This window comes from Meles meles, chromosome 20, assembly GCF_922984935.1.
Source record: "Meles meles chromosome 20, mMelMel3.1 paternal haplotype, whole genome shotgun sequence".
Lineage (NCBI taxonomy): Eukaryota > Metazoa > Chordata > Mammalia > Carnivora > Mustelidae > Meles > Meles meles.
In genome coordinates this window covers 12510873-12537679 of record NC_060085.1, presented here as the reverse complement: position 1 = coordinate 12537679, position 26807 = coordinate 12510873, and the positions used below count along the sequence as shown (strand labels likewise).

The 26807-nt window shown below is 44.0% G+C and overlaps 1 protein-coding gene and 1 pseudogene across 1 annotated transcript; one reads left to right on the top strand and one right to left on the bottom strand.

Annotated features, from left to right (window-relative positions):
• Positions 1–9337: 9337 nt before the first annotated feature.
• LOC123932197 lies at positions 9338–15157 on the bottom strand (annotated as a pseudogene).
• Positions 15158–17219: 2062 nt separating this feature from the next.
• Positions 17220–18158, top strand: LOC123933006 (olfactory receptor 10H3-like). Its single transcript, XM_045991846.1, has one exon. The coding sequence runs from the start codon at positions 17229–17231 to the stop codon at positions 18156–18158; it is 930 nt and encodes a 309-aa protein (XP_045847802.1). The 5' UTR covers positions 17220–17228.
• The last annotated feature ends 8649 nt before the right edge of the window (positions 18159–26807 follow it).

Genomic DNA, 26807 nt, shown 5'->3' with positions numbered 1-26807 from the left:
GTACAAACATTTCCTGTGTGTATGCATGTGTGTGTGTGCATGCACGTGCGCAGAATCTGCCCCAAACAGGACTGCAGAGCTAGAAGCTGTGGAAGTCACTATGTGGGGTAAGGAACACAGGATCCAGAATGGGCAGCCCAAGAGGACTCCTAGCAGCTACCCAAGGCTACGAGTCTGTCTTATGTGATATAAGACCCTTCTCCCAGACCCTGTCCCCATCCAGAGTCTGGGCCTTGCTTCCCACCACTGTATGAGTATTGTCACCTACCCTGTCCTTCCTGATTCCCCTCAGCCTGGGCTGCCTCTTCCAGGAAGCATCCAGCAGGGCAGGATAGAAGAATCTCTCCTGCCTTCTGTCAGCAGCACACAGGGGCAGGTGTGGTGCCAGACCTCGGGGTTCCTGGAACTGATTCTGTGTGCTTTACCCCTGCTGCAGCTTCCCAGGAGGCTGCTCCCCAGGGCCTGCCTGGGACACCAACCTGTAAGGCTTCCCTCAGGGTATGGAGTGGTCAGGAGGATCATCAGAAGGCCTCCAGGGGCTTGTGTCCTCTACTTATTCCTCCAACAGCCTGACATAACCAAGGCTCGCTGCTGTCTCTCTCTGTCCAGTCAGCCCCAACCCCTGCTGAGGACTAGGAGCTCCAAGTTTTGGGATTAGATGCCCTCAACCATTTGGGGTCAGGGCAGGGTCAGAGGGAAGGCAGGAGCTGGAGTAGCCCAGAGTGGGAATCCAGGGCTTTGCCATGGGGTTGAGGCAGCTGGAAGACTTCTGAGAATAAGGGTAATTTAGAGCTGGGTCTTGGAAAGTCACTTCTCTTGGTCAGTAGAAATGTTTAGTATCTTCTGGCCAAACTGGATAGCCCCACTTCATCTTGGGGTCAAGTTCTTCCCTATCCTTGTTTTCCAGGTGTCCCAAGTCAAAGAGGCTACATTAACATCTGTGACACACTCAAACTAATATTTGGTCTCTTGTGTGTCTTTGTTCACTGACCCACTGATGAGAGTCTCTGTATGCTCCCAAGATGACTGGTGGCTGTGGGTTTAATGTTACAACACACCTTCTGCCTCCAACTCTAATATCTGGCCTCACCTTTGAGTAATAGTTTAGATTCACAGAAGGCCCCTTTCCTTGATCTTCAGACATAGGCTTTCCTAAACCCCAGCATGGGAGTCAGACAGACTTAAATTTCCATGGGACCCCCTCACTCGTGTGTTGTGTGACCTCCACCAACATTTCTCATCCACTTAAAAGGGGTACACACGCCTTTGATCTCATTTGGCACCATCTTGAGATATCATCATGACTACAACACATCCCCCAGCTAGATTCAAGTGAAACACAGGAATGAGAAATTGATGTGTGTTTTTTTTAAAGTAATGTGGGGAAAGGGAAAAGAATTTCCATAACATGTCACCATCCTTTAATAACATTACCATCCTTTATGTTCTAACCCAAACATGAACGCTCTCCCCCTTCTAGCCCTCATTTCTCTCTGTCTCCATCCTTCTACTTCTGGTCCCTTCCTCTATCATTCTCTCTTCCCTCCCCCTCGCAGATGAACATTGACCTGTTACAAACTTCCTCCTTCTTCATTCCTTTCCAAGATTTTGTACCATATCCAATTTTTTGCAACTTTCTGTTCAGATCAATTTAAAGGACTCCCATCCCACTAGCTCTTTCTCTCTCTTTTTATCTCTCACTCTTTCTCTCCCCTCCCTTCTTCACATACTAAACTCTTAAGATAGAAAAACTCCCTTAGGGTCTATCCTTTCCAAAGAAGGGAGCAATTATAAATAGTAATCCATCTTCCAGGAGACAAATAGTTTATTTTCCTTAGTGCATTTGTTATAATTTAAAAGATAGTACTATATATTCAGAATGTAAATTGGCTAAAGGACCCAAATCAAAAGACACAGGGTATCAGACGGATATAAAAGCAAGACCCATCAATATGCTGTCTACAGGAGACTCATTTTAGACCCAAAGACACCTCCAGGGTGAACGTGAAGGAGTGGAAAATGATTTATCATGCTAATGGACATCAAAAGAAACTGGATGGCAATCCTAATATCAGACAAATCAGATTTTAAACCAAAGACTATAATAAGAGATGAAGAAGGACACTCTATCATAATTAAAGAGTCTATCCAATAAGAAGATCTACCAATTATAAATATTTATATCCCCGGGATGCCTGGGTGGGGGGTCAGTCAGTTAAGCATCTGCATTCGGCTCAGGTCATGATCCTGGGGTCCTGAAATCGAGTCCTGAATCACATTCCCTGCTCAGCTGGGAGCCTGTTTCTCCGTCTGCCTGCTGCTCATGCTGCTTATTTTCTTTCTCTCTATCTCTGACAAATAATTAATAAAATATTGTTTAAAATAAATATTTATACCCCAACATGGGAGCAGTCAATTATATAAGCCAATTAATAATAAAATCAATGAAATATATTGATAATCGTATAATAATAGTGGGGGACTTTAAAACCCCCTCACTGCAGTGGACAGATCATCTAAGCAAAAGATCAACAAGGAAGTAAATGCTTTGAATAACACACTGGACTAGATGGACTTCATAGTTATATTCAGAACATTCTATCCTAAAGAAACGGAATACACATTCTTCTCTAGTGTACATGAAACAAACGGAAGGTTTTAGAAGGGAGGAGGGTAGGGGGATGGGCGAGCCTGGTGGTGGGTATTAAGGAGGGCATGTATTGTATGCAGCACTGGGTGTGGTACATAAACAGTGAATCTCGGAACACTACATCAAAAACAAATGATGTATTTTATGGTGACTAACATAACACAATTTAAAAAAAAAAGAAACATTCTCCAGAATAGATCACATCCTGGGTCACAAACCAGGTCTCAACCAGTACCAAAAGACTGGGATAATTCCCTGCATATTTTTTTGGACCACAGTGCTTTGAAACTGGAACTCAATCACAAGAGGAAATTTGTAAAGAACTTAAATACATGGAGGCTAAAGAGCATCCTACTAAAGAACGAAAGGGAGTGAAATAGTCAAGCAGAGAGAGTCAAGTATCATATGATCTCACTTATTTGTGGAGCATAACAAATAACATGGAGGGCATGGGGAGATGGAGAGGAGAAGGGAGTTGAGGGAAATCGGAAAGGGAGGTGAACCATGAGAGACTATGGACTCTGAAAAACAACCTGAGGGTTTTGAAGGGGCGGGAGGTGGGAGGTTGCGGGAGCCAGGTGCTGGGTACTAGGGAGGGCATGTATTGCATGGAACACTGGGTGTGGTGCAAAAATAGTCAATATTGTTACACTGAAAAGAAAGAAAAAAGAAAAGAAAAGAAAAAGAATGAAAGGGGGCACCTGGGTGGCTCAGTTGGTTAAGCAACTGCCTTTGGCTCAGTTCATGATCCTAGAGTCCTGGAATCAAGTCCTGCATCAGGCTACCTGCTTGGCAGGGAGTCTGCTCCTCCCTCTCACCCTCACCCTTCTCGTGCTCTCTCTCTCTCAAATAAAATAAATACACTCTTTTTTAAAAAAGAATGAATGTGGACTCTGAAAAACAAGCTGAGGGTTTTGAAGGTGCAGGAGGTGGGAGGTTGGGGGAGTCTGGTGGTGGGTATTGTGGAGGGTACATATTGCATGGAGCACTGGGTGTAGTCATTAAACAATGAATTCTGTTACACTGAAAAGAAATGAAATTTTAAAAAAAAGACTGAATGGATCAACTGGGAAATTAAAGAAGAATTTAAAAATTCATGGAAACAAATGAAAATGAAAACACAACTGTTCAAAATTTTTGGGATGCAGCAAAGACAGTCCTAAGGGGGAAGTATATAGCAATACACGGATTTTCAAGGAACAAGAAAGGTCTTAAATACACAAGCTAAACTTACACTCAAAGGAGGTGGAGAACAAACAACAAATAAAACCTAAACCAGGCAGCACGGGGGAAATAATAAAGATTAGAGCAGAAAACGATGAAATAGAAACCAAAAGAACAGTAGAACAGATCAACAAAACTAGAAGTTGTAAAAGAATGGTCGAGTTTCATTCTTCTATACATCGCTGTCCAATTTTCCCAGCACCATAAACTCAAAATGGATAAAAGACCTCAGTGTGAGGCAGGAGGCTATCAAAATCCTAGTGAACCTAGGCAGTAACCTCTTCAACATCAGCCACAGCAACTTCTTTCAAAACACGTCTCCAAAGGCAAAGGAAACAAAAGCGAAAATGAACTTTTGGGACTTCATCAAAATAAAAAGCTTCTGCACAGCAAAGGAAGCAGTCAACAAAACAAAGAGGCAACCCCCTTAAATGGGAAAAAATATTCGCAAATGACACTATGGACAAAGGGCAGGTATTCAAGATCCATAAAGAACTCCTCAAAGTCAACACCCAAAACACAGATAATCATGTCAAAAAATGGGCAGAAGACATGAACAGACACTTCTCCAATGAAGACATACAAATGGCTAACAGACACATGAAAATATGTTCATCATCATTAGCCATCATGGAAATTCAAATCAAAACCACATTGAGATACCACCTTACACCAGGTAGAATGGCCAATATTAACAAGACAGTAAACAACTAGTGTTGGAGAGGATGTGGAGAAAGAGGAACCCTCTTACACTGTTGTTGGGAATGCAAGTTGGTGTGGCCACTTTGGAAAATAGTTGTGGAGATTCCTTAAGAAATTAAAAATGGAGCCATCCTTTGAACCTGCAATTGCACTATTGGGTATTTACCCCAAAGATACAGATGTAGTGAAAAGAAGGGCCATCTGTACCTAATGTTCATAGCAGCAATGGCCACAACTGCCAAACTGTGGAAAGAGCTGAGATGCCCTTCAACAGATGAATGGATAAAGAAGATGTGGACTATATATACAATGAAATATTACACCTCCATCAGAGGTGTATCAACATGGACAGGACTGGAAGACCTTATGCTGAGTGAAATAAGTCAAGCAGAGAGAGTCAATTATCATATGGTTTCACTTACTTGTGGAGCATAAGGAATAACATGGAGGACATCAGGAGAAGGAAAGGAAAAGTGAACTGGGGGAAATCAGAGGGGGAGATGAAGCATAAGAAACTATGGATTCTCAGAAACAAGCTGAGGGTTTTGGAAGAGAGTGGGGGTGGGGGATGGATGAGCCTTTTGGCATGTATTAAGGAGGGCACGTATTGCATGGAGTATTGGATGTGGTGCACAAACAACGAATCTTGGAACACTGAAAAAAATAAAATTAAATTAAAAAACAAATAAACTAATTTGAACAAATTAATAAGACTGGTAAACCCCGGGGTGCCTGGGTGTCTCTGTAGGTTAAGCCTCTGCCTTTGGCTCAGGTCATGATCTCAGGGTCCTGGGATCGAGCCCCACATCGGGCTCTCTGCTCAGCAGGGAGCCTGCTTCCTCCTCTCTGTCTCTGCCTGCCTCTCTGCCTACTTGTGATCTCTGTCAAGTAAAAAAAAAAAAAAAAAAAAAAAAAAAAGACTGGCAAACCCCTGGTCAGACTTATCAAAAAGGAAACAGAAAGGATCCAAATTTTTAAAATCATGAAATCATAACCAACACCATAGAAATACAAACAATTATAAGATTATATTATGAACAAGTATATACCAACAGATTAAGCAATATGGAAGAAGTGGATGCATTCCTGGAGACATTATAATCTACCAAAACTGAACCAGGAAGAAATAGAAAACCCATAACCAGTAAGGTTATATATATATCTCCATTACCATGAAGGAAATTGAAGCAGTCATCAAAAATCTCTGAAGAAACATGAACTCAGGGCCAGATGGTTTCCCAGGGGGAATTCTACCAAAAATTTGAAGAAATAATACCTACTTTTCTGAAACTGTTTCAAAAGTTGAAATGGAAGGAAAACTTCCAAGCTCTTTCTATGAGGCCAGCATTACCTTCATCTCAAAACCAGACAGAGACACCACGAAAAAGGAGAATTACAAACTAATATCCCTGATGCACATGGATGCAAAAATTCTTACCAAAATACTAAGGATTTAAAAGGATTATTAATGTTAAAAGGATTATTCACCACGACCAAGTGGGATTTATTCCTGGGCGGCAAGGTTGATTCAATATCTGCAAATCAATCAGTGTGATACACTACATAAATAAAAGAAAGAGCACAAGAAGGACGAAAGAAAGGACGAGAACAATATGGTCCTCTCAATTGCTGCAGAAAAACATTTGACAAAGTACAGCATCCTTTCTTGATTAAAACTCTTCACAGTGTAGGAATAGAGGAGAACATACCTCAATATCATAAAAGCCATCTATGAAAATCCCACAGTGAATATCATTCAATGTGGAAAAACTAAGAACTTGTTCCCTAAGGTTAGGAACACTGCAGGGATGTCCACTATCATCACTGCAATTCAACATAGTACTAGAAGTCCTAGTTTCAGCAGTCAGACAACAAAAAGAAATAAAAGGCATATGAATTGGCAGAGAAGAAGACAGATTCTCACTCTTTACAGATGACATAATGCTCTATGTGGAAAACCTAAAAGACTCCACCCTAAAATTACTAGAACTCATACAGTAAATCAGCATAGTGGCAGACCATAAAATCAATGCACAGAAATCAGTTGCATTCCTATACACTAACAATGAGACAGAAGAGAGAGAAAGTAAGGAGTCAATCCCATTTACAATTGCACCAAAACGGGCGCCTGGGTGGCTCAGTGGGTTAAGCCGCTGCCTTCGGCTCAGGTCATGATCTCAGGGTCCTGGGATCGAGTCCCACATCGGGCTCTCCGCTCGGTGGAGAGCCTGCTTCCCTTCCTCTCTCTCTGCCTGCCTCTCTTGTGATTTCTCTCTGTCAAATAAATAAATAAAATCTTTAAAAAAAAAAAAAAACAATTGCACCAAAACCCACAAGATACCAAGAAATAAACCTAACCAAAGAGATAAAGGATCCGTACTTTGAAAACTATAGAACACTCATAGAAGATATTGAGGAACACACACACACACAATGGAAAAACATTCTATGTTCATGGATTGGAAGAAAAAATATTGCTAAAATGTCTATGCTACCTAGAGCAAGCTACACATTCATTGTGATCCCTATCAAAATACTATTAACATTTACTATGGACTCTGAAAAACAACCTGAGGGTTTTGAAGGGTCAGGGGTGGGAGGTTGGGGGAACAGGTGGTGGGTGATGGGGAGGGCACGTTTTGCATGGAGCACTGGGTGTTGTGCAAAAAGAATGAATACTGTTACGCTGAAAAAATAAATAAAAAGGGAAAAATACTATTAACATTTTTCACAGAGCTGGATCAAATAATCCTAAAATTTGTATGGAGTCAGAAAAGAACCTGAATTAACAATATCCCAAGAACAAATAATCCAGTCGGGAAATGGGCAGAAGACATGAGAAGATACTTCTTCAAAGAAGGCATACAAATGGCCAACAGACACATGAAAAAATGCTCAACATCACTCAGCATCAGGGAAATACAAATCAAAACCACAATGTGATACCACCTCACACCTGTCAGAATAGCTAAAATTAACAAATCAGGAAACAACAGATGTTGGTGGGGATGCAGAGAAAGGGAACCCTCTTATACTGTTGGTGGGAATGCAAGCTGGTGGAGCCACTCTAGAAAACAGTATGAAGTTTCCTCAAAAAAGTTGAAAATAGAGCTACCCTAGGACCCAGCAATTGCACTACTGGGTATTTAGCGCAAAGACACCAACATAGTGATCCAAAGGGTCATGTGCACCCCAATCTTTATAGCAACAATGTCATGTCCACAACAGCCAAACTATGGAAAGAGCCCAGATGTCCATCAACAAATGAATGGACCAGAAGATGTGACACACACACACACACACACACACACACACAGAGAAATACTATGCAGTCATCACAAAACAAAATTGTGGGAGGTAGGGAGAGGGTGGTTGGGTTATGGACATTGGGGAGGGTATGTGCTATGGTGAGTGCTGTGAAATGTGTAAGCCTGATGATTCACATACCTGTACCCCTGGGCAAATAATACATTATATGTTAATAAAAATAATTAATTAAAATAAAAAATGAAATCTTGCCATTTGCAATGATGTGAATGGAACTAGAGGGTATTATGCTAAGTGAAACAAGTCAATCAGGGAAAGACAATTATCATATGATCTCACTGATATGTGGAATTTAAGAAACAAAACAGAGGAGAGATCATAGGGGAAGAGAGGAAAGAATAAAACAAGACACAATCAGAGAAGGAGACAAACCATAAGAGGTTTTTAATCATAGGAAACAAACTGAGGGTTGCTAGAATGGATGGGGTGGAGGGATGTGGTAACTGGGTGACGGAAATTGGGAAGGGTATGTGTTGTGGTGAGTGCTGTGTGTTGTGTAAAACGGATGAATCACAGGGTTGTACCTCTGAAATCAATAATACCTTATATGTTAATTATTTAAATTTAAATAAAAGAAATGTTAAAAAATAAAATAAAACAGGCTATGGAAAAACAAAACAAAACTAAACAAAACACAATACTATAAAACACTGGATACAATGCTTGTAAGAAAAGGATTAATGAAGGATGCCTGGGTGACTCAGTCAGTTAAGTGTCTGCCTTTGGCTCAGGTCATGATCCCGGGGGCCTGGGATTGACTCCCCACGCTGGTCTCCTTATTTAGCATGGAGCCTGCTTCTCCTTTTGCCCCTCTGTCCTTATTTATTTTTACTGTGTTATGTTAGTCACCATACAATACATCATTAGTTTTTGACATAGTGTTCCAAGATTCATTGTTTACGTATAACACTCAGTGCTCCATGCAATATCTTTCCTCCTTATGACCCACCACCAGGATCCCCCATCCTCCCATCCCCCTCCCTTCTAAAACCCTCAGTTTGTTTCTTGGAGCCCATAGTCGCTCATTAAATAAAATCCTTTTTAGAAAAAGAAAAGGGTCAACACTTTCGGTATTTTTATAATGCTTGTTTTTGTTTATCCTTATGATGCTTATCCGATGCTTGTCCATTCAAGAACCCTGTGCATCAGTGCCCAGACGCACCTACATGATGCCGCCCTCCTGGCCCTTAGGCAGATAACACATTCTCTGATGGAGGTAATGGGATAGACTTCATCACACAGGGTTAAGAACAGGAGATCCTGATCCCTAGATCCCATGCAAGGGGGGTAAACAAATACTGAGCATGCATCTATCAACTCTGGATGTGTGTATCTTCATATCCTCAAAACCCTACAACGGTCCTATGGAGACAGATGTTATTATTCCCAGCCCTCCTGTCATATTTCCTTACCACCAAACTGGCCATCAGGAGCTTAGGGGACTGAATTTTCTCGCAAGCTTTTCTTTATGGTGTTCTTGAGCTCCTTATTCCTGAAGCTGAAAATGACCAGGCTGAGAAAAGGAGTGAAGACTGTATAGGCGGTGGCCATCAGGGTGTTACTGTCCATAGAACGGGGGTCCTTGGACTTGAGGTAGATCATGGAGACAAAACATAGTGCACAATGACCACAGTGAGGTGGGACACACATGTGGAGAAGATCGTGTGCCTGCCCTCAGCTGAAGGGATCCTTGATATGACAGCCACAATGAAGACATAGGAGAGGATGATGAGGAATAAATAGCCTATCAGCGCTATGACACACACCAGGATCACACTCAAGATGACAGAGGATGTCTCCTTCCCACAGGCCAACTTCAGGATGGAAAGAACATGGTAGACAAAATCATGGATTACTTAAGACTCATAGAAGGTGAGGTGAAAAACTATCAGAGTCATCATCATCCCCATGACTGAGGCACCAGCCCAGCACCTGGACATGAGGTAGCACAGCCATGTGGACTCATGAGCACATTGTATCTCAGTGGGTGGCAGATGGACACATAGCAGTCATTGCCCATGATCATGGACAGAAAGGAGTGCTATATGTCCTCATGAGCTCTTTACCCTCATTTATTCATTCATATAGTCAAGAAGTGTTATCCAAGGCTTATTTTATATGGAAATATTCTAGGTGGTTGAATCCAGCAATGACCAAGGGCTAGGGTCTGCTCTGTCCTTTTCATGGTCTACCGAGGGAAGCTGCCATATAACTCAAGATGACAGCACAGAGTGGTTAGAGGGGTGTTGGGGACAGCTTAGGGATCTGCAGAAGCTAAGTGTAGGTCACACATCCAGCCTGGGTTTATGGACTTTGAAATTGGTGGGAGTCCTGCAGGGTGAGTAGGTAGGATTCAGCTGAGCCAGGCAGGTGGAAGAGGGGTTTCCAGACAGAGGGGACAGCAAATACAAAGGCTCAGGGTGACAGAGGCATAGTGCATTTGGGGCAATTGTGTGTTCAGTGCACCAGGGAGAGCTGAAGGTCGCTAGTGTATTTCTGGAATTGAAGGCATGCAGGTGGGAAGGGCATGGGCATGCAAGACAATGGTGTCCAATTGAGGAGTTTGTTTTAAGGGGAATGGGGACCAATAAATGTGTTTTTGGGTAAATTTTATTTTTTAATATGTTTTATTAGTCACCATATAGTATATCATTAGATGCAGTGTTCCATGATTCATTGTTTACATATAACACCCAGTGTTGCATGCAATATGCAAGAGGAAAGAGCTGTATTCCACTACGTGAACATTCTCATGCATGTTTCCAGTTGGGGCTTCCTATGAGGGTGTTCTTATGACATCTAGTACATGTCCTTTGGTGGATTAATACTTATGTGTTGTATTGGGTCTACAGTTAGGTGTGTAAATGCCGACTCATAGGGAATGTCTAGGTTCAGCTAGAATAGATACTGCCAAACAGTTTTGCAAACTGATGATACCAACAGGTACATTTTAAGCACAAGTGGCATGGTCAGATTCCTGTTTGTCGAGACCCCCTCCGGCTGGTGTGAGGGAAGCAGGCTGCTGAGGGCAGGCAGGGTGGGCAGACTCAGGAAGAGATGGGGAGAGGTGCACGAGGGCATCCTGGATGGGGTGGAGTGGCAAACTGAGGTTGATTTCAGATGTAGAGTGGACAGTGCTGTTGATTGGACAGAGGGAGACAGGAAGTGAACTGTTTCTACTTCTAACACTCAAGACACCAAATGTGTGAGTTCTTTCCACACCAGTGACCAATTCTCCAACTACCCAGACACACGTTAGTGTCCTATAATTCTGTTCAGTTCTAACACCAATTACCTGGAGATGCCAGTCACAAGTACTGGGTGCCCAGGGCACCGGTGCTTCTGCCTGATGTGGCTACAAAGATGAGGGTTTCTACATTTCCCCCTTTCAGTTTGAATACTTTGCTAGAATAACTCACAGAAATCAGGAAAATGAAACACTTACTCTTCCCAGTTTATTATGAACAAACAACTCAGGAACAGCCAAATGAAAGAGATGTATCCTGAAACATATGGAGGAAGGAGCGAGGAACTTCCACGCCCTCTCTGCACACGCTACCCTCTAGCACCACTGTGTATTCACCAGCTGGGAAGGTTTCTGAATCCCATTTTTAGGGAATTTTTATGGGGGTTTGATTACACAGACATTATTGATTGAGTCATTTATCCCTAATTGAGCATCAATCTTTACCCCTGTCCCCTCGCTGGAGGTTCCAATTCTCTAATTACCCCCTTGGTTGTTCTGGGGAGCAGCCCCCTTCCTAAAACTATTCAGGCTGAGGGCTCAGCCACCACTCATCTCAGTAGCATACAGAAACCACTATCACTCCTGAGACAAGGGCATAGGGGCTCTGTCTCAGGAACTGGACAAGACCAAGTGAGTTATTATAGCCCAAGAATTCACATACTAATTTGAATTTTCTGGCTGGATCACCATGAAAACAAGAGATAGCTTAAGTCAACCAAGGGGAGAAGCGGGGCTATCCAGTTTGGCCAGAAGACACTGAACACTTTATTGATCAAAAGCAAGCACTCTCCAAGACCTAGCTCTAAATTACCCTTATTCTGGGAAGCCTTCCAGCTACCTTGATCCCACTGGAGAGCCCTGGATTCCCACTCTGGGCTGCTCTAGCTCCCGCCTTCCCTCTGACCTTGCCCTGATCCCAACTCATTGAGGGCATCTAATCCTGTCCTGTCTCCCCCAAGACTGGGAGTTCCTAGGCCTGAGCAGGGGCTGGGGCTGGGTCTCTGGGCAGAGTTAGAAAATAAGGAGTCTTGATTGTGTTGGAGTGTTGGAGGAAGGAGTAGAGGTTGCAGGTCCCCAGAGGCTCTCTGATGATCCTCCTGGCCTCTCAAGACTCTGAGGGCTGACCTTGCATGTTGGTGTCCTGGGGAGGCCCTGGAGAGCAGCCTCCTGGGAAGTTGTAACAGGGATAAAGCACATAGCCTCAGTTCCAGGAGCCCTGAGGTCTGGCCCCACACCTGCCTTTGTGTGCTGCTGACAGCCTCAGGCTGGAGAGCTTCTTCTCCCCTCCCCTGCTGGCTGCTTCCTGGAAGAGGAAACCCAGGCTGAGGGCGACCAGGAGGGACAGGGTAGGTGGCAATACTCAGGCAGCTGTGGAGAGGGAGACCCAGACTCGGAATTTGGACAGGGTCTGGGACAAAGGTCAGAAGACAGGCTCTTAGCCTTGGGCAGCTGCTGGGGGTTGCCCATTTTGGGTCTAGTGTTCTTCACCCAACCTAGTGCCCTTTGCAGCTTCTAGGTCAGTAGTTCTCAGTCTAGGGTGATTCTACCCCACAGGGGACATGTGCCCATGTCTGGAGACAGTTGTCATGACTCAGGAAGGCAGGAGAGGTTACTGCCACTGGGGGGATGAGGCCAGGGATGTTGAGCATAATAAAATGCAGAAGACAGCCACCATCCCAGAGAATGATATGGCCCCAAATGCGAGGAGTATTGAGGATCAGAAACCCTGCTCCAGGTGTGTGTCTTGTCTGTGCTGTTGTGTCCTGACTTGGCTGACAGGAGTTTTGCTATCCTGGAGGGTAGCCTTGTGGGGGAGGCAGAAGGTTGAGCTGGATGTACTCCTGTGGTGTGTGACATGGACTCCACATCTGTGTGTGAGCCATCCTTTGTGAGAACAGAGTAGACAGAATTCTCTCGTGCACCTGTCAGAGGAGACTGGGGAACCCAGTCCAGAGAATGGCTGCCACCCCACCCAGCAGGATGTGGGAAGGCAGACTATAATGGTAAAATAGGGGCTACGTGAGAAGGTGGAGATTGGACCAGCCAACCCCCAACAGAACTGGGTTGTCAGGTTACCAGAGGGACTAAGGGTCGTCATAAGGGCAGAGACCATGAATTTAGAATGGGGCCAACTGGTTCCATGTGGTATAGACTGAGGACAGCAAAGCAGCTTAGAGGACAAAAAAAAGATGTCAAATTCAGTGATAACTACCCACTTTAGGTGAACATGGGGCCCTTTCTGGGAAAGCCCATGGACCTTCTCCAGATGGTTCTCTGCTTACTCCCCCCTTTCATTTGGGGGAGAGGAGGCTCAGAGATGGAACTTTCTTTCTCAGAAACACACAGCAAAAGCTGAGACTTGAAGACTGGTTCTGATGACTACACTGGGTGTGTGTTTCAGGCAAGGCTCTCTGGGATCCCGAAAGGAGTAGAAGCAGAGAAGGAGCCCGGGGCAGTGAGCAGTGCAGGGGAGAGGAGTGGAGCCACACAGACGGAGAGGAGCAGAGCACAGGGGCAGCATTTTGTAGACGGTGAGGATGCTGAGTGGAGGGGAATAAGGCACAGAAGGGAGAAGACGCCGGTGTCTGGGTTTCTGAGAGGGATACCTGCGTGGCCACCAGACAATTTCCTGGTCATCAGCACAGCCTTCCTCACTCCAGAAAGGTTCCTCCCCATCCTGCTGCTTCTGTGTCCTCTAGGCTCCATTCTGACCCCTATTATGGGGGATCCTTGGGAACAAGACTCCAGGGAGACCATGGGGTGCAATTATGGCTGGGTCCTCTCCCAGAACCCAGGATTTTGGGAGCTCTAGGCAGAAGATGAGGCTCAAATTATTCATAAAAATATATTTTTGTTTTATTTTATGGCAGACAACAGGTGCAGAGGTATGAGTCAATGATATTTCTGGTTCACTGCTTTTGATAATCTTGGTTTTCTCAATGTCCTTTTCTATTTTTATTCATATTCTCTTTCTGCCACCCTGTTTCCCTCCAGTTTCGACAACCAACCATTCTAAGACACTGAAGTCATGCTTTTTGATTTCTGTATGCACTTGTAGAGAGGTATTCTCTGTGCATACCTATGTTGTAAATTATCTTTTCCTTTTTTTAGTTTCATAGAAAATTGGTCACTTTTAGATTATAGAGAAGTTTTTAGTTTACAGAAAAAGGCAGACATCCTCTCTCCTGCATATTATTTCCTCTTCTACCTCTTGTGTTAGTGTAGTACATTTGTTCCAGTTGGTGAACCAATATGGATACATTATTATTGACTCAGCCCACGGGTTACATTAGAGTTCACTGTCTGTGTTGCACATTGTGTGGGTTTGACAAATGTATAGTGATATGCATCATTCAGAAGAGTTTCAGGGGCTCCGTATTTCATGTGCCCAAATGGGATTATACTGGAGAATTCATCTAATTTTTGTGTCATTCACTCAATATTATTTTAAAGAATTTTTACTTAAATTGAGTTAAATGACCCATAATGTACTATGGTTTCATAGGTACAAGTCTGTGATTCATCAGTCTTATATAATGCCAAGTGCTCATTACATCACCTGCTCTCCTTAATGTCCACCACCCAGTTACCCCATCCCTTCACCCCCTTCCCCTCCAGCAATCTTCAGTTTTTCCCTATGATTAAGAGTCTCTAAGGGTACTTTAGTCTGTTGAGTGTGCATCCAACTGCTGCCTGGGACTCCAGTGTTTGCACCCAACCCATATGACCTGCCCTCTTTCCAATTATGGACAAGCACTTCTCACATTCTGCACTACAAGCAATGTTACAAAACATTCCCTGACATGTTCCCTTATAAATACCTGTCAGCAATGGAGATAGATATTCAGGAGTACATGTGCTGGAGCATAGAGCCCAGGAACTCTTAATTTTAGCCCTCTAGTTCTCACAGGCAGTACACTAATATTGCCTTCTCCCCATACCTGATCAGCACTGGGCACTTTCCAATTTGGGACCTTAAATACGTAGACACTGAATTTCCACTGCATTTCTCTTCCTTTCTCTCCCTTCCTCTCCCTCTCTCTCTCTCTCTCTCTCTCTCTCTAACATGTTTTCATTTGCTTGTGCTATACCCGATGTGAGCTCTCTGCTCACACCTTTGCTCATTTCTGCGTTGAGATTTCTATTTCTTGTAGATAGAACTGGTTTTTTGTTATTCTACATCATATTCCCTGGTCAGTTGTGGACAATGACAGTGATCTTTCCTCACCTTTCCATCTACTCTTAGCTGGATCCAGAACATCATTTGTTGAACGAATACTCTTCTTCTTGATGTTTTCATTCTTTCAAAAACACCTAATGTTTGTGTTTCTGAAGTTTGTTTAAGAAGTCCTTCTCCAACCCCAGATCAACAAAATTCTTCTCCTATACCTTCTCCTCTTAACTTCCACGGTCATATTTCGTATTTATGTCTTGAATGCTGGAATCCACCTTTGCATATGGTCTTGGGCAGAAATTCAGACTGAGTTTGCTTCATAAAAGGACCAGTTTTCCCACCACAAAGTCCTAAACAATCCACCTTTTCCCTTTGACTTGTGCTCCCACCTTTAGCACATGTTAAGCTGTGACTCATGTGGGGATATTTTCTGAGGTATCCAATCAATTTGGTCAGTGTCTGTGTCTGTTCCTGGTTCACACTTAAAAATGACTATGATGTGTATAATGTCCATGATGAGTCTTCACACCTGCCAGAGCATTTCTTTCCTATTGACTCCACGTTCAGAAGATCAGTATGGTTTTGCACTGACCTTAGTTTTCAGAAGGGATTGGAGGAAACTGTTATGAGATGCACAGCTGCTTCACTGAAAGTGTAAATGCAGTTGCTCTGGTGCTCTGATTTGAGGAAGAAGTGTTACCATTTCCATACTCACTGACCTCATCTGAGAGTGTAGATCTTTCTCTTTGTATTCAAACCACCTGCATTTTATCAATGGTAAAAATTTCTGAATATGGAGGCATTCATGTGCTTGATTGATTCCTAGATATTTTACAACAGAGGCTTCCCAAGTGTGATATGAGGACCCTGGGGTCCCAGAGACCCTTTCTGGAGGACCATCAGGTTCTCAGTTTTCCACTGAAGGTGAGGATGTATTTTCACCATAGGCTTCAACTACAACCACATATTGCCATAGCCTGAATGAAGAAGCAGATTCAAGCATCATCTTGTCTCCCACCCAGCCAGGACAAATTTGCTAAAATGTAGGAAGAAGAAGGAGGGAGAGGAGGAGGAGGAGGAGGGAGAGGAGGGGGAGAGGAGGAGGAGGAGGAGGAGGGGGAGGAGAGGGAGAAGAAAAAAGAAGAAAGAAGAAGTAGGAGGAGGAGAAGGAGGAGGAAGGTAGGAAAGAAACCACTCTTGTGACTAAATGTTAATTTTGTAAAAGTAGTTACTTTCCTAAATAATTGTTACTTACACTGACATTGAACAGGTTGATTCTTCTTTAGAACGTATCCATAACTGAATATTGTCAGAAAATCTGTGTTTCTTTCTAATCTGGTGAACAAGGGAAGTGATAATGCCCCCAAACAAAAGCCCATTAGAGGCTCAACTTTTCTTGAGTGTAAAGAAATCGCCAGACCAAAATGCGAGAGAGCTGTTTCTTTATACTTTGTGTCACTCCTGGGAATGGTATCTTACTTTTTACTTCAAATTCATACTGTGAATGGCGACTACTCTGCACTTCTATGAGAAATACTGGTTTCTGGAAGCAGGTCTTGTTTTCTACAGCTCAGTGCTCTCTCACACTGTGATATGTTCTGACCTCATTCGTTCGCTTTTTCTGGGTGGACAAGCCAGTCTCCTCCTTTCCAGTCCTTACATACCTTCTTTCCTTTTCTTTTCTCAGAGCACCACTCACGGTTTTCAGTTCCATGTTAAAGAACAGCAGAAACAGTGAGTATCCTTGTCATTTTCCCAATCCTAAGACACTGCGTCTGTGTTCCTCCATTTTGTATATTTTCTGGGGTATATTGTTATATAGATTCATGATCTTTATTCTGATCGCCTTCATTCCCTCTGTGATCTGAGCAGATGCAGCATCCGGGGCTGGTCAGAACTATAGCATGGTGTCTGAATTCATCCTCGTGGGCTTCTCCAACTTCCCACAGCATCTCCTACCTATCTTCTTCCTGCTGTACCTGCTGATGTACCTGTTCACGCTGCTGGGGAACCTGCTCATCATGGCCACTGTCTGGAGTGAGCGCGGCTTGCACACACCCATGTACCTCTTCCTGTGTGCTCTGTCGACCTCCGAGATTCTGTTCACTGTTGCCGTCACGCCTCGCATGCTGGTTGACATGCTCTCCAGCCACCGTTCCATCAGCTTTGTGGCCTGTGCCAGTCAGATGTTCTTCTCTTTCACATTTGGCTTCACCCACTCCTTCCTGCTCATGATCATGGGGTATGACCGCTACGTGGCCATCTGCCACCCCCTGCGCTACAACGTGCTCATGAGTACCCGCACCTGTGCCCGTCTGGTGTCCTGGACCTGGGCTGGTGGCTCAGTCATGGGGATGATGGTGACCCTGATAGTTTTTCATCTCACCTTCTGTGGGTCTAACGTCATCCACCATTTTCTCTGCCACGTGTTTTCTCTCTTGAAGTTGGCCTGTGGGAATGAGAATTCCTCTGTCACCTTGGGTGTGATCCTGGTGTGCGTCACAGCTCTGATGGGATGTTTATTCCTCATCGTGATCTCCTATGTCTTCATCGTGGCCGCCATATTGAGGATCCCCTCAGCTGAAGGCAGGCACAAGACCTTCTCCACATGTGTGTCCCACCTCACTGTGGTCATTGTGCACTACAGTTTTGCGTCCATTATCTACCTCAAGCCCAAGGGCCCCCGTTCTATGGACAGTAACACCCTGATGGCCACCACCTATACAGTCTTCACTCCCTTTCTCAGCCCGATCATTTTCAGCCTCAGGAATAAGGAGCTCAAGAATGCCATAAGGAGAAGTTTCCAGAGAAAATTCAGTCCCCTAAGCTCTTGATGGCCAGTTTGTTGGTGAGGAAATAGGATAGCTGGGCTGGGGATAATCATGAATCTCTCCACAGGACTTTTGTAGAGATTTAATATATGAAAATACTGAAAGGTATGGTTGGACGCATGCATAGGTATTGGAGCACGCTACATATTTGATTTTCTTCAATTTGTTTGCCCCCTTTTGCCTAGGAACTAGCGATCGTCATCTCTTGTTCTTTCCTCTGTGAGACGAAGTCCATCCCATTGCCTATGTCTAAGAATATGTTTTCTGCGTATGAGCCAGAGCGGGGCATCCTATGGATGTGTTTGGGCACTGAAGCCAATGGTTCTTCTTGAATGGAGAAACCAGGAAAGACTTTGTTTCCTCCAACATAAGTATAAACAGAAATTAGCATAATAATGAATGCCACCAACATTGCAGCATTTAGGGGGTGGGGCATTGTGTCCAGTGTTTTATAGTCACCCTTTAGTATGAAAATGTACGAAAAAGTAAACAAACTATTTGTCTCCATGAAGGTACTTCACCCGGTCTATTCCCTTCTGTCTGTAGGTGACAGATCCTAGGCGAATTTTTCTATAACTGATCTGAATTGAGAGAAGGATGTCAGAATATGAAGTGAAGAGTACGAGGTAGAAAGGGAGGGACTAGAGAGGAGGTCGGAGTGGAGGAGTAGAGGGCTCAGTATATGAAAACACACAGAATGCTAAAAGTGTGTTGCTACCTGACATCTTGTAGAAATCCTTTTCCCTTCTTCCCCACCTTACTTTCAGTGAAACATCAATTTCTCATTCTTGTGTTTTACTTGAATCTATCTGGGGGATGTGCTGGAGGGCACAGTAGTATCTCAGGATGGCACAAAGAGAGATCAGGGTATGGGTACCTTCTTTACAGATTAGAAATGTTGCAGGACATCACCCATGAATGAAGGAGTCACATGAAATTTTACATCGGTCTGAGTTCCATGCTGGGGTTTGGGAATACCATATATCTGAACATCCAAGAAGAGGACCTTTTTTTTTTTAAGATTTTATTTATTTATTTGACAGAGAGAGATCACAAGTAGGCAGAGAGAAAGGCAGAGAGAGTGAGAGGGAAGCAGGCTCCCTTCAGAGCAGAGAGCTGGATGTGGGACTCGATCCCACGACCCTGAGATCATGACCCGAGCCGAAGGCAGCGGCTTAAACCACTGAGCCACCCAGCCGCCCCCAAGAAGAGGACCTTTTGTTGGTGTAAGTTCATACTCAAAGCTGTGGCCAGATATTTAGGCTGCAGATAGAAGGCGTTTTATAATATAAATGTAAGAATGGCTATCACATATGAGCACTTGCCGTTTGCCAAATGTTGTGGGAAGGATTTCCTGTGCATTCACTCTTCTACGTCTCAAAATAAGTTATTATTTCTAAACATATAGACATGACCCAAATCTATTCCTATTCACATTTTTGTAAAGCAGAAAATGCAAATCTGAGAGATGATTTGTCCCCAGAGACAGTGCCCTGGACTGGTGAAGCAGGAATTCATTACAATCTGCATATGTGTGCCGTTGGTGATCAGGAATGCACCTCTCTCAGGTGCCTGCGCAGTGAAGTGTGGTCCTGACTGGAAGAGGAAGGCTGTCATTAGAAGGAATAGACACCCTTCAGGGTGGGAGAGCAGGTGCAGCCCTAGACACACCCCTTCACAGAGCCAGAGAGAAACACTGACTCCAGAGGAGTTATGGAGACACTTTGTCACACCGACACTGACAATGAGACCCTGGGGTTCCATTTCATTATTTTACAATTATTGATGTTAATGACTCCTGCCAACCCATCACACCTAAGAGGTTCTTTTCCAGAGCCTGTGACTGTGTTCCCTTCCCCCAGCAAAAGGGACTGCATGCTGATGAGATGCAGTTAAGGGTCTGAGACAGAGGGATTGCCCTGGATCATCCCGATGGGCTTGCAATAACTGCAAGTGTCCTTCTGAAAGGGGGCAGGAGGGGTCAGACACAGAGAAGTAGGCGATGTTACACTGGAAGGAGGGATTGGAGTAGCTGAGCCAGGAACCTTGAGTCAGAGGCAGCTGAGAAAGCAGGAGACAGAATCTCTCCTGGATTCCCTAAAAGATTCAGCCCTGTTCACACCTTGACTCACACCTGGTGACCCTGCTTTTGGCTTCTGGCCTCCAGCATAGAGGAGGGTAGATGTGTGTGGTTTTAAGTCACTAGGTGTATGTGCTTTGTTAAGTAGCCCTAGAAAACTGACTCATGGAATGGCATCCTGTCATTCTATGTGATTTGTTTCGTGACAGAATTTGTTTCAAGCCAGATCCTTGGGCTATGCTCTATGGAGAAGACTTAGGACATTGCGATCACTCATGAGAAGGGCTGAGTACCCTTGGAAGTCCATCAGCAAAGGTGAAGGATCCTGATAGCCCGGCTGCAGGCTTCGCTCATTGGCAGCAAGGCCCTTGGGGAGTGTTGTGAGGACACACATGCTGTGAAGCTGTAGGGTACACAGCCCAGGGACTATGGTCTACACCCAACAAACCTACTCAGCAGAGTAGGAACTGGAGGACACCAGGAACTTTCTCCATATTGGTGTGGGCCGTGTGAGCTCGTAAGAGATGCTAAAACTGCTGTGAGATGGGACCTCTGCATTACAATAAGGGTACATGAACAAGTACCTCATCAGAGAGAACGGTGAGTTGCAGGAGGCTGACCTGGTGGAAAAACTTACACAAAGTAAAAACCACCAGGGATCTGGAGATCTGAAGCTCACCTCTTTAGATGGAAAGATGACATTTTTATAAGGCTTCTTTTTCTTTTGGATTTGTGGATGTCAGAATTCTCCAGAGAACTACCAGGATGAATGCGTATTCATATCTGTGTGTTATATATATACCAGTATGTGTGTATGTATGTGTGTGTGTGTGTGTATATATATATATATATATATATATATATCATATAACATATGTAATAATGTTATTGTATGTTTGAATTCATCTTTTTACTGCTTGCTTTTATTTTTTAAAAATGCACAATCTCATGCACATGTAACATTTTTTCCTTGGTACTAGAACAATAGTCTTGCAGCTAAAGACTAAGGAGCCCCAACTACTAAGCTAAAGAGATACAAGATATGTAATTTCATTTACAAATTGTAATGCCTTTCTCTTTTGGCACTAATTTTAAAAACAAAGAAAAAACTTTAAAATAGTATCAAAAAGGAAAAGCTTGCTTGGCATATAGTAGGAGTTTATTAAATATTTGTTAATTGAGTAAAAAAAAACTCAAGGTAGAAAGTAAATAATGGGGGCGCCTGGGTGGCTCAGTGGGTTAAGCCGCTGCCTTCGGCTCAGGTCATGATCTCAGGGTCCTGGGATCGAGTCCCACATCGGGCTCTCTGCTCAGCAGCGAACCTGCTTCCCTCTCTCTCTCTCTCTGCCTGCCTCTCTGTCTACTTGTGATCTCTCTCTGTCAAATAAATAAATAAAATCTTTAAAAAAAAAAAAAGAAAGTAAATAATGTTCCTGTGCAGTTACAATCTACTATAGATTATAATACATTATGTTATACTGTTGCATTTTATATAATGTAATATGTCTGCATCCAGCTGTCAGCTAGACTGAGAGCTCTTTTAGGGTTACAGCAATGCTCTCTTTGGATTCCAGGATTCAGACCAAGTTCTTTAGCTAGGGCTCAGTGAAGGTGTGATGGATGGCGGAATTAGGGAAAGAGCATGAGAGACAAGAAGGGAGGGATCACAGGAAGAAAAGAAGTGAGGGAGGACCTGAGGAAGAGAGAGAGGAAGGAAAAAGAGAGAAAGATCAAGAGAGAAAGGGCAGTTCCAGGGCCCCTGTCACCCTCCTTGAACTTGGAGAAGCTGGCATCCTACATCCCAGACTCTGGGGAAAGACCTCTGGGAATCCATCACAGGGGAGAGCACCAGGGGGATAAAGCTCCTGCCTGGCTTACAGCTGGCCCCGGCTCACCACTGGCCCTGCCCGCGGCAGGATGCACAGCCCCTGTCCCAGCTGCAAACAGGGCATCCCAGGCAGCAGTCTGCAAGCAAGACAAGAGGAACCCTCTTTCCAGCAATGTTTTCCAGGAACAGGTGGCAAGAGCCAGGGGAGCTGGAAGGGAGAAATTTTACGGACCATGGAAAGCCAAAGCAGAGGGAGGCTCTGGCTGGAGGAAGGGGGCTGGGAGAGCGATGGGGTGGAGTGGGGTTATAGTCCCAGCAACCTGGTCCCACACTGAGTCCATCTACTGCCCACACTGCCTCCTTCCCCCCAAACTCTGGACCCACAGCAGTCAGGCATGCCAGGGTCCATCCCAGGCAGGAAGTGTTCTCTATACCAGGCGTACGGAGAATGGTGTTGAGCCAGAAGGGTGGTCCTGGGTTTGTCACCATGTACATGTGTTCATTTATACAATGTTGTGTGTGCTTCTGTGGTCACTGTTTGTTTATGCGCACTTGTGTTTGTCCATATTCATTTCCTGTGGCTGCCGTGACAAGTCCCACAACCAGGTGGCTTTAAACAACAGAAATTTATTCTTTCACAGTTCTGGAGGCTAGAGTCTAAAACCAAGGTATTGGCAGGGTCAGGTCATGCTCCCTCCAAAGACTCTAGGGGAGAATTTTTCCTAATCTCTTCCAGCTTCTGGTGGCCTGAGGCATGCCTCTGTCTTTACAAAGCCTGCTTCTGTCTGTGTGTCCCCTCCTATCCCTGGGAGGACACCAGTCATTGGATTTAGGGCCCACCTTTATCCAGGATGATCTCACCTTGATCCTTCCCTTGGTTACATCTGCAAAGACCCTATTTCCAAATAAGGTCACATTCTGACATTCCAGTGGACATGAATTGGAGGGGGATGCTATTCAACCCACCATGGTACCCTTGTTTGTGTGTCTCTGGCTTATCTCAGTCCTGTACCAGCTCCAGTCACCTGGTTCATGCTCAGTAGAGGGGTGCAGAATGAGCAACAGTGTCTCTGTTCCTGGCTGAGTGTCTCCTGGGTTTCACTGCTGGTGTGTATTTCAGAATCTGTGTATCTATGTGGCAGTGCTCAGCTCTGTCTGCTTATACTCCTGGGAGCCCAGTCTTGGGTCTCTGACACCGATGCATAAGCAGAGAGAGCTGAATGAGTAGAATAGTGTCCCCCTCAAGGAGGAAGGAAGGGCACAGGGGCAGGATGTGGGGCCAGCCCGAATGTGCCCTGACTTGCAGTTCTGGCTGAGAGCCCATAGCTAGGATGAGGGCCTGGCCTTTCTCCTTCCTTAACTCATACCTGGTCAGGTCACTTGGAGACCCCCCTCCCATGGAGAGCATTGCACAGGGGCTGTTCTGGGAAGGATGACAGAACAAGTGCCAGACAGAGACACAGAGCCAAGAGAGACCCCCTTTTTTGGTACCATTTATACATTTTGAAGCACATACTTTGGCCTGTTTGTAGCCAACAAAGGGGAAGAGGTGGGTTGCCCAAGGAAGTAGGAGTACGTGCTAGGGTGACGGCATTCACAGTATAGACATAGGGTGCCCCAGAATAGGGGTTGGCGCCAATATGCATCACCTGGAAGAGAAGAGTGAGTAACAGCCAGCCCAAAGACGATGATAAAAATTGATCACAAGGCCAGCTAGCATTCCTTGAGAACTTTCTCTGTGCTAATCACTTGGCATCCAATCCCCACAGAGAACCCATGAGGGCAGTTCTCTGGTTATCCCAACACATGGTGAGGATCCAGGATTTGAAGCGGGTTGGAATGACTCCCCAAGGTGCATGTGTCTCCAAAGATGGACATGGACTCTGGAAGCCAGTGTAGATTTGGAGTCAAAAGAGGAGGTGGGCAGGCACACACAGTTCACCAGGAGACAGGGAATGAGGCCAGAGCCAGGGCTAGCCATGGCACAGAGAGGCTGGGGGTAGGGGCCAGAGAGGTGGCCAAGGGATGAGGTAGAGAAGGGAGTTGAGACAGGTACCCCTGGAATTGTTGGGCTGCCCCATGCCCCTGTAGCCCAATGCTGCTTTCCTGTATGAGGGACCCCATTCTGACACTCAGCCCAATTGTCCATTTTCTACCAGATTCTGGGTCCTCCAAGCACTGGCTCACCATGGCTCTGAGATGACACTTAATAACAGTCTTCCAGGGGAGGGAGTAGGGAGGATGGAAGCAGGGTTGTAATATGGGGGTGAGCTCTGCTCCTAGGTAAATACTTCAAAGCTTGTCATCAAATGTACCCAATGGGAGGTTGGGGGAACAGGTGGTGGGTAATGGGGAGGGCACGTTTTGCATGGAGCACTGGGTGTTGTGCAAAAAGAATGAATACTGTTACACTGAAAAAATAAATAAAATGAAAAAAAAATGTATATGATAGATATGTGTATCATAGATATATATGCATGTGTCATTGAGATATATATGTATCAATGATACAGGTATAAATATGAATATATATATGTGTGTGTATATATATATATATATATATACGTGCGTGTGTGTGTGTGTGTGTATATATATATATATATATACATAAATATACTTCTTTTCTAATTTTTCACCCAAAGCTATGGTTTAAGGCCCACCCACATTGCTATGTGGATGTCAGATTTGTTTCTTTCTTACGTGTTGTTTAGAGCTCCATGGTTCAGGCTCACCACATGTTACTTCTTCACGTCCCAGGTTGTGGGGGTCTCTCAGACTGTCCCCCAACTCTGCCATCAGAGACAATGCTGCAATGAATGGCCTTGACCACGTCCCTTTACTGAGCTCTATGAGAGTTTCAGATGGAGACCTATGAGCAGTGTTTTTGGGACTTCAGGTAAGTGTCCCCTTAATTTGGCCATGAACCACCCAAGTACCGGGAGAGTAACTCTAGTCCACTTATCTCACATCTGGGGCAACACATAGCAGATCCAACTTTCTAAGCCTTGCTGCTGCAACAGGTGGTAGGGGATGCCTGTACTCATTGCATTCGCAAAGTGTTGCTGTTTCATTTATTTATTTATTTTTATGGTGTGACTCTTTTTTTTTTTAATTTTGTTTTTTCGGTGTTCCAAGGGTCATTGTTTATGCACCATACCCAGTGCTCCAAGCAATACATGCCCTCCGTAATACCCACCACCAGATTCACCTAATGCCCCACCCCCTTACCCTCCAAAACCCTCAGTTTGTATCGAATGGGGAGATGAACCATGAGAGTATTGCAGTTTTAAATTGAATTCCTCTAGTTGCTAATCAGCTGCTCATATCTTTTCTGCTTGCCTATTGCATTTCCTCAGCTGCAAATCTCCTGTGCCCCTCTGTTACCCTCTTTCTATCATGATCCTGTCTTTTCTCTCCTTGGTTTTCTCATTTCTCTTTTTTGTCATTGTAGATTCTAGATACTGCTCTATCAGTGGATTTGTTTTCAGTCTGACTGAAGTATACATAATTTACAAAAATCTGCGTATATTTAATGTATACATTTTTATGAGTTTGGACATACGTGCCTAAAATTGTGATACCATCGCCACAATCAAGGTAATAAATGTATTCATCAGCTCCAAATGATACCTTGTGTCCCCTTCCTCTGTGGGTGTGTGTGTTAATAACATTAAAGAAATCAATCATCTTAGCAAGTTCTTTTATTGAAATGTATGCAACTAATGAATCATTGAACACTACATCAAAAACTATTGATGTACGTTATGTGGCTAAATTAATAAAAAATGAAATATATTGACAGGTAACTTGTATCAATTTAAGGTATACAACATGCTGAGTTGGTATGCTTACATATTGTAATATGACTGCCCTTGGAGTGATAGTTAGCACTTCTATGAGGTCACATAATAATTATTTCTTTTTAGTGTTAGGAATAATGAGGATCTACTCTCTAAGCAAGTTTGATGATTATAATACAATATTGTTGTCTATATTCTTAAAAAGATTTTAATTGCACACTATCGTATTGTTAAGTATAGGCTCTGGGTTGTACAGCAGAGCTCTAGAACTTATATTGCAAATAACTTCCTGTTCTCTGTCATCTGTTAACTTTATCCATGATGCTCTTTGTTAATATGATTCATAAATCTGATGTAAAATTTTTTATTTAAGGTTTGTGCTTTTTTTTCTGTTTAAGGAACTTCTTTTCTGTTCTTAGAGCACAAAGATCCTGTTACACTTGCTCTCATTATCTCTGTTTTTATCTGTCACCATTATGTTACTAATCTATCTTGATTCTCCTTTCATTGGGATAGTGAGAGTCTAGTTTTGGTTTTTGTTTGTACAGAGATACTTTCCTCAACAGCATCCCTTAAACAATTCATTTCTTTCTAAAAGATCTGTGGTGTGACCTTAACCATATACAAATGGCCAACTCTGTTTTGGAGGTCTGCATTCGGAACCACTGGTCATCTGTCTGCCCTTGCACTAATCCTACCCTGCTTTGTTTCCAAGACTCTGTAGAATGTCTCTGTGTCTCAGAAGGCAATTACCCCACCCCTCCACCACCTTTCACTCTTCATTTCAAGACTGCCTCCGTGATTCATGGGTCTTTATTTCTTTCATAAACATTTTGAAATAAGTTTATTATCATCTTTCTCAAGAAATTGAGCTGGAGGGGCGCCTGGGTGGCTCAGTGGGTTAAAGCCTCTGCCTTCGGCTCAGGTCATGATCCCAGGGTCCT